The sequence below is a fragment of the Citrus clementina genome, unplaced genomic scaffold (genome assembly GCF_000493195.1).
Source record: "Citrus clementina cultivar Clemenules unplaced genomic scaffold, Citrus_clementina_v1.0 scaffold_5, whole genome shotgun sequence".
NCBI lineage: Eukaryota > Viridiplantae > Streptophyta > Magnoliopsida > Sapindales > Rutaceae > Citrus > Citrus x clementina.
In genome coordinates, this window is record NW_006262201.1 from 24,973,851 (window position 1) to 24,982,752 (window position 8,902).

The 8,902-nt window shown below is 34.6% G+C and overlaps 1 protein-coding gene across 1 annotated transcript; it reads right to left on the reverse strand.

Moving 5' to 3' along the window:
* Nucleotides 1–351: 351 nt before the first annotated feature.
* Nucleotides 352–6,466, reverse strand: LOC112098068 (disease resistance protein RPS2-like). Its single transcript, XM_024183671.1, has 7 exons — nt 4,492–6,466; nt 3,734–3,963; nt 3,202–3,685; nt 3,012–3,085; nt 2,094–2,246; nt 802–1,167; nt 352–654 (listed from the first exon to the last, which is right to left on the reverse strand). Exons 1-7 carry the CDS (start codon nt 6,455–6,457, stop codon nt 352–354), a joined length of 3,576 nt encoding a protein of 1,191 aa, XP_024039439.1. The 5' UTR covers nt 6,458–6,466.
* Nucleotides 6,467–8,902: the final 2,436 nt, after the last annotated feature.

The window sequence follows — 8,902 nt, forward strand, 5'->3', positions numbered from 1 at the left end:
AACGGAGGTTATATTGTTAAATCAGATATAAATTAAGACGACGTGCAAAAAGATGAGTCATTAAATTTGATTTAATTCTAATGAAATTACATCTATGCGAACGAAAGTGAAGGGAAAAATAATAATAATAATAATCACATTTTCATCGAAGAGGGGTTGTACTTGATGAGCCAGCAAGAAGTTCTCTTCTGATGTTAATTTTTGAGGTTCCTTGTTATCTGTTGTCACGTGCACTACAGAGTTGGATATGAATGTTTCCATATCAGGGCAATTCTCAATAGTCAGACGTTTCAACTCAGGCATTTCAATTATATTCTCAGTGAAGTTGGGAATCTTTTGAGTTTTGGAAGATCAATGAGCCTTAGCTCGAAAAAGCTTAGGAAACAGGGGGCCTATATGTTCTTTGTCAACACTTAGCTCTTCCAAATGAAGCACCTCTGCTAGCGAATCACAATTCCTCACTTCCAGGTCCATCAAATTGTTCAAGCACCGTAGCAGATTGGCAGGAATAGCACTCGACATATTCGTGCAGTCATCCACCACCAGGTGTCCTAAATTGTTGAAGAAGCTGACAGGCAGTGCTTGGCCATGCCATATTTCTTGCAAACGTGGAAAATGCGAGAGTTGCAAATACTTTATGTCACGAAATCCAATCTGCACAAACCAAAACAATTGCACTGGATATATACAATTTTTTACTTTTTGAAAGGCACAGACATATATACATTAAACTTACATGTTTTGTGCTTAAATGTGCAAGTGCAAGGGAGATGCATGAGCAATTTTGATGAATCGATTCACACAAATCATTTCTTTGTAACACTTTTGTATAGTGGAATTAAGATTGCCTTCACGATCGTGCAATTCACCCTCTTCCTTTTTAGTCACTTGCACTTTGTGCAGCTTTGGTGTGGATAAGATTCCCAGGGAAAAAGTCTTCATGTTCGGACAATGTGTCACAGATACTTGTTCCAATGATGGGAATTCAAGAGTGTAATTCTCCAAGCAAAAGCTGGCAAGCCTTGGTAAATCATCAAGTATCAAAAGTTTTAATTTGCTGAAAGCAATACGATTCTCCTTCGCTTCTTCTCCAACATGTCCTATGATTTCTTCTATTTTTTTGCAGATTGATACATTAAGATTCACTAAAATACCCGGAATTCCAACCTGAAAATAAGCAAAAGAGTGTGTGTGTATTAAAAAAGTAAAAATTAAGAGTATCATTCAACTAGGTTCAAAGTATGTTTAAATCATACAATTATACGTTTTATAAACATAACAAACCATGAAATGGCTACTAGATAATTTTTGTTAAACAAAAAAGGCAACAAGATAAGTAAATAAATAAAAGCCAGATAAACAAAGATAATAAAAACGCATTTACACTATTTAGTATTAGGAGCGTAGAAAGAATTTAAGGCAATTTCTAAATATTTTAGACTTATTTTGCATTTCGATGCAAATTTTTAAATAAATTTGAAATTGCAACTATTCCTTTAAAAAAAAACTCAACCAAAATGCTGCTTTTTCCATTTTCCTTGGTCCCTTTTTTTTATGTATATTAAAAAATGCAAAAAAAAAATGGAAAAGACTTCCCAATACTGTCAACGTAGGACTGTTGTAAAGCGGGTCTTTATTAAGTACTTCCATGAATTTATGATTAATTAATGTCATAATCAATTCATAACTAAACTAGAGATATTAATTAAATTTGAAGACTTTTCTTTTTCTTTTTTTCCAAACGAAATGTCAAGAATTAAGGAAAAGAGAAATATATAGATGAATTTGTGAACCTATAAGATGAGTGACTATCCTTTAATTTTTGAAAATCGTACTTATTAAGATATGAGAAAAACAATTAAATTGAATTATATTATGCTGTTGAATCGTGTTTAAAAAAATTATATTGTTGATTCTAATAATGGCGAACCTAAAAACTGGACTTAAAACGTAGATTTCAGAGTGGTGGTTCGAAGTACAATACTTGAAATAAATAATTAGTGCCTGAATATCATTCGTAAACACAAAAATGGTTAAAAAATTGTTGGATGTAATTTGAAAAAAAAGATTCGAAATGAATACAGCAACCTTACCAATGGAGGAAAAATATTCATTAGGTTATCACACCAAGATATCTTCAAATTCTTCAATTTGCTGAAAGACTCTGAAGCAAGCTGGTGGTGCCATATTCTTCTCAAATTATCCATCCACCAAATATGTAATTCCTCCAACTTCGGAAGTCGTACCTGGCAGTTAAAGGTTAAATAACTAATTAATCGGCATAATCTATTGATAACCAAATTAGAGGCTGATACTAACTAAATTTGAAGACTCAAGGAAAAGACAAATTAAATATTGTGGCTAAAATTAATTTAAAAAAAAAAAAAACCTTTTCGTCAAAGAGAGGTGGAGATTGCATTTCAGAATGAAGGGTGTCTGCTGGTGAGCTCGTAGAGATGAATCTTAACATATTATTGCAACCACCAATCTCGAGGTTTAGTAAAGAAGGGAATTCAACAACTAAATCTGAATGAATATGTCCCGTATTGGCAAAGCTCGTTAGTTTTGGAAGCACACAAAGCCGTAAGGAGTGTAGTTTAGGAAAAACCTCTAACTCAATCAACTTTCCTTCATCTCTTCCTCCTAACCACCCTGTGGTGTCGACTACCCCTTCCATCGACTTACAAGATCTTATCACAAGATGTTGGAGTTGCAAAAGACTATTAACCATAGAATATGAAAACAGATACTTCAGACGATCACAACTTTCCACGGTCATTTTTGTTAAATTTCCACAATAAGACACTCCCTGAAACTGTTCGGGCCATAATTTTTCAATGGTTGTTAACCATATAAGTTTCAACTCCTCCAAGCGTGGAAAAATAACCTGAAGCAAAACGGTACGCTTTTGTTCCGTCAATTACAACTGTCTAATATAATAATCTTTTGATGATTGAAGATCAATCGTGATAATATATTAATTTATTAATTATAAAACAGAAAATTATCACCTTGTGAACAGAATCATCCTCTGCAATGATTTCTGTCAATCCCTGAGTAGCTGTTGGCTTCTCCATGTCGGGCCCTATAAATGAACAAAAACAATCTATAATTAACCTCTGTCCTTTTTTTTTTAAAAAAAAGAGAAAAAAGAATGAGCCAATGTCAATAATCCTACCAATAATTAATTTCAACACTTACCAATAATCATTTTCAAATCATCGCAGTTTTCCACTTCTACTTTTTGAAGCCGCAATAGGTTTTTGGCCATGAAGAATGAGAAGAGATGCTTCAATTTGTCACAAAAAAATACTTTTATAATCCTTAAGTTGCTGAAAGATTGATCTTCTCTGAGTTGGCTGTAGCATATCGTTTCCAAATTAGTTAAACCAATAAGATACAATGTCTCCAGCAAGGGAAAGACTTTGCAACGAGCTCGTCCAATTGAACCGACAATATGTAAAATCTCAGGACAGCCTGCTACTAGAAGATGCTCCAATTGTGGAAAACCTTCCCCATCGTCTAATTCATGAACAACACTCGGAACACCATTCAATGTTACTAGACGGAGATCTTCAGTTCTTTTTAGCAACATTTTCATCCCATAATTCTCCAAAAGAATGCTAACGTTTTCTAGCTCCTGGAGTTTCATTGATCTTGATGTTTCAGATGTCAATTTTTCTAGCTCCGTGATAACTATGGATGCTGATGCTCTAGATGTGGCGAAGGACACAAGTCCATTTCGTTGCACTTTTCCTATACATATCTGATACCTTTGCAATTCCACAGAGACCAAATCCTGCGGCAGAATTTCGGGATCCGGAACATCTATCTCCAAAGTAGTTAGCTTTGACAACCCCTTCAACTCGACAAGACTGGCATTACTTCCTCCTTCAACCTTATCCCACTGTGAAAAGCTGCAACCCATGTACAGTTCTTCTAGTCGAGATAATTTGGATATGATGTTAGGAAATTGGTGGGTGCAGCAGGACCGCAGCTAAAATAAAATTGGAAATAAAATAAAGAACAAGCACACTAGAGGACACAAGAAAATTACGTGGTTCGGCTTTTAGCCTACGTCCACGGGCGAAGACAGAAGGAAATATTTTACTAGTGAAAAGGAGTTACAAGTATTGTAGTATTTTAGCTCACTTCCCAAAATCCCAATACACCCAAACTCTCAAAACACTAAACACTCAAGAGTTTATTAAACTCTTAAAACTCTCAACACTCAAAGAAAGCAATGCTTCTCTCTCGATGGAATTGGATGAAAATGAATGAGGAAGCTCTTCCTTTTATAGCCAAAAAATGGCTATTAAATTAATATATATATGTATATATTTCAAATGTAGTTACCAACTTCTTCTTTTTCTCCATTTGGATGGCACCATTTTCTTTGGCCGGCTGCACCATTTTCTTCTTTCAAATGTCAAACCCTTCTAGATGCAGCCATGCCAAACACTTCTAGATGCAGCCAACTTTGACATATGACATTCGGTGTTATCACCTCAAGCCTCCTACAATTGCTCAAATCCAGCAACTGTAACCGCGTCAATTGTCCAAATTCAAGTGGCAACCGCTCAATATCGGAACCTCGAAAGCTAAGAATCTCTAATTTCTTTAGCTGTCCAACTATTACTATATCTTTTAGTCGGCAATATTCTAAACACAATGTTTGAAGGTTAATGAGGCGACCAAGTGATGAAGGTAATGAAGAGAAGTGAATTCCAGTAAAATTCAAAACTCTGAGTCCTTCCGTCCCATCAAAAAAGTGGTCTGAAATTGGCATAGAGCCACCACCCTTTTCAAGCAACAAAAGTAACTCGAGACGGGGACATTGCAACCTTTCAGGAAGCACTTGAATACCTCTATAAGGTAAAGAAATAGCAATTGGACCTTCCTGTACTGTCTCTTCCATCTTTTTGTCCAAGTCGGCAACATTTGGAATATTAAACATGAGCTCCTCTTTTGCAATTGATACGGCAACTACACGAATGACGTCATGCATTTTGACTTCATCTTCAGCATCACCGTCCAACAATAAGCATGAAGATTTGAGTTTGCTGATCAACGTATGCACTGTACTCCTTGCTTCTTCCGGTGTGTAAACGTTTCTAAAATAGCCCATACCCATACCATATCTCAATAAAGAAGAAACTGGTATAGCATGACCTTCACTAAATAGACCACAAAGAAGGAACAGAGATTTTGCTTCCTTATTTCCCAGTAAGTCGTAACTCAATTTCAAGGAGAGGTACACATTTTTTTCCATTCCATCAATTTCTTTTGCATAGGAACTTCTTAGCTGACGCAGCACATATTTCCAAGTCTCAAGGCTCATATTTTTCAAAGCTTTTGCAAGTGTAATCAGTGCAACCGGCAGTTCTCCGCATCTTCCGACGATCTCATGTGCTATAGGTTGAAAAGCAGATGTTTTCATTGAATCACCCACTATCTTCTGAAATAAATACAATGCTTCTTCTTTTGATAAAGCATCGATCTGGATCTCTTTCTGAGAATTCATAACATTGTGCAATAAATCTTGACGTCTAGACGTCAGTATTATTGTGCATCGTCGCTGATCATCCATTCTTTCTTTCTTAACATCCCCGGAAGGAATTCCAACTTCATCGAACTTCAGTTCTCCCCAAATATTATCCAATATAATGAGATGCCGCTCCTCGTTCTTCAAAACTCGACATAGTCGATTTGCTCTGTCGAATATACTCTCATTCAACTCAAACTTTATGCCTAAATCAGAAGCAAGTTTGTCTTGAATTTTCTGATGATCTGGGTTCTCTGTTACCTCAGCCATAGCGACCTTATCGAACAACTTATCTTCCGTCACTTGCTTTGCAACTTGCTTGACGAGCGTGGTTTTACCCACTCCGCCCATCCCGTAGACCCCAATTATGTTGAGCTTATCATCCTTCAACGCCTCCAAAACATCTTGAAATACTTTCTTTCTTGAGTCAAAGGCCTCGTAATCTTTCACTTGCATATATTCTGTACTCTTTGGAGCAGGACGATAGGAAACACTAGAGAAGTTGCCTTTTCCCACGAGATCAGCAGCATCTTTTGCGGCCTTTGCTGCTTTTTTACTGAGTTTGTAACGAGACAACAAATTTGGGCACAATCCTTTGAAGCAATACTTCTTGGCTCCATTTTCATCATCAATAATGGAGTTTGCAACCCCTTCACTGATGAATTCATCAACGCTATGTAGCCAATCTGCGACACCCTCATAAAGCTCATCCCCTTGTAGCCTAGCATGATTAACTGGTTGCTGCACCATTTCTCTTTTACATCCCAGCTGCATTACTTGATCTTTTAGCTCATCTACGTAGCTCTGGTACTTGAACACATAAGATATCTGCCGTATAATCGGTTTGAACAGTGACTTTGCACCTTCTGATACGATGCTTGAAAAACCACCGAGACAGAATTCTACAGCCATTGCCTGTTGCTTAACGATGTATGTGTAGTTTTTGGCTGTTAAAAAAAACAAAAATTGGATTCAAATAAATTAAATGAACTAGAGGGGAAGAAAAAGAAAGAAACGACAACAAACAACTTTTTAGAGAAAGGTTGATATTGTTACAGAACACATGTTCATTTTTAACAAATTGATCAATAACTCTATTCGCTATTTAATTGATATTGTAACCAATTTTAAGAGAATATAATAATAATCCTTCGATGCATAAATTTAGAATTAGATTTTTTAACTTTTTATTTAAATATAAATCTCAATGGAAAATTATAAAAATTTAGAGATAAAATTTTTCAATCACCAAACGGAAAAACAGGGGAATGAAAACAGAGGAATCTTGTTTTACCTTTTTTTTTTTTTAACCTTCACTCTTGTTCTTATATAAATAATCTTGTTCTGATGATAGTGCTCGTGACTGCAGGAAAATTTCTAGTGGAAACAACTCAATTTCAGAAGAATTTATTCAATTGACTCTGTACTTGAACTCGTTGGATTGGTTGATTTATGATTGACTGAATTTATTCAATTCGGCCTAAAAGATCTTTAACCAAAGTTTAATAGCTATCATCTACTCCTTAAAAAAAAATATGTATCTTTTTTAGATTTGACTGAATTTGAACTTGCTGGATTGGTTTTTTTTAGATTATTAAAATGGGGCACTGCAAAGTAAGTATTCTAAAATCTGTATGTTGCTTTAGAAAAAGGGCTTTTCCCACTGATCTTTATTCTTCAAGTAAACTTAGATACAAAGTAAATCTAAAAAAATGACAAACAAACAATGAAATAAACGACAACAAACTGGCAATTTTGACACAAAGCCAACAATTAAAATTTAGGACATTTTTTTTTCTTGCTTTCTTTTTTTGGAGGATTAGAGATTTTGGTATTACCAGAAAGGTTTCAAGGGTCTGAGTTTCAAGGGTCTGAGTAGAAACCTATAATCTTTTGAAAAACTTTGTTTTTTTTTAAAAAAAAATTTGGGGAAAGGATGCAAATTAACCAAAGGAAATAATAAGAGCACAGGCTTTAACAATGAACAATAACTTAAAACTCATGCAAAATAAATTCAATATTAAAGCAAACCAGAGAAATTTTTTTCTTGAAAAGTAGATGGAAATTATGAAAGAACAGATGTCAAGATCAAGGATCAGGGATTCTACTACCCAAAAAAAAAAAAAAAAAATTAAAGGATTTGGAAAATGTGCACCTAGAGTTGGTGAGCTTCTCTCTATTCACTTGAATATTTAAGAACAGCTGGGGAATGTGTGAGAAAAGAGTTGACGAGAGAAATAACAATGACTTGCAGAAGAAAAACCATTAATCAAGCACACCTTTTTATATCCTGTATTTGGTTATTGTTGCCCTCTTGACGCATGTAGAGAATAATTATGTGCATTTTTGTTTTTAATCCGCATGCACTTTAATGATTAGTGCTCCTTTCATAAAGCAGATACCGGAAACACACAAATATCATTTGAGAGAGAAACTAAACAGCAAATCATCAAAGTAAGATCAATAATATATGATTTGGTTAATGCATATTCAAGAACAAAAACAAAAATAAATAAATAAAGAAGGTTTGATTTTGTTTTGCCAACGCTGCTTTTTTGTTATTTCTCACTCATCTTCAATCCTCAAGTAAAATTAGGTAAAAAGCAAATATAATAAAAAAACAAACAAATTAACAAAAAAAGAAAAAAAAACATTGATCTTGAGACAACTGATACTTAAACAGAGAATTCTTTATTCTTTTTTACTTCCCCTCCCCCCCCCCCCCCCCCGGGCTCGAGGATTAGTTTTTGCTATTAACAGAGAGGTTTTAAGAGTCTGAATAAAACCAGCGCTTTTTTTAAAAACCTCTTTTTTTTCTTTTTTCTTTTTTGGGAAGATAGATTCAAATTAACCAAAGCTAGTAATAAGAACACAGACCTTACAAATGAACAATAACTTACAACTCAAGCAACATAAATGATAAGATTAAAACAAACCGGAGAAATTTTTCTTGGAAAATAGACGGAAATTAAGTAAGAACTGCTGTTAAAAGAAATTATTAGAGGATTTAGGAGAATGTGTACCTCTTTAATTATTTGGGATCAGAGAGTTGATGAGCTCTCTATTCGCCTTGAATATTGAGTAAGAACTGGTATTAAAAGAAATTATTAAGAACAATATTTTAGTGAGCAAAATATCACTGTTAACTGCAGAGGAATTTTGTGAGTAAAATGCTGAAAGAGCAGTAACAATGAATTGCAAAAGAAGAAGACTTAACCAAGCACCCCTTCTATACCCGATTTTTAAGATTTAATTTTGAAGTTCAGAATCAAGAACAAAGACGAAGCTTTAATAAAGCATGCAGTGAGATACAAGAAATGGATCGGGCAAAATACCTTACGAAGCGTTTCATATTTT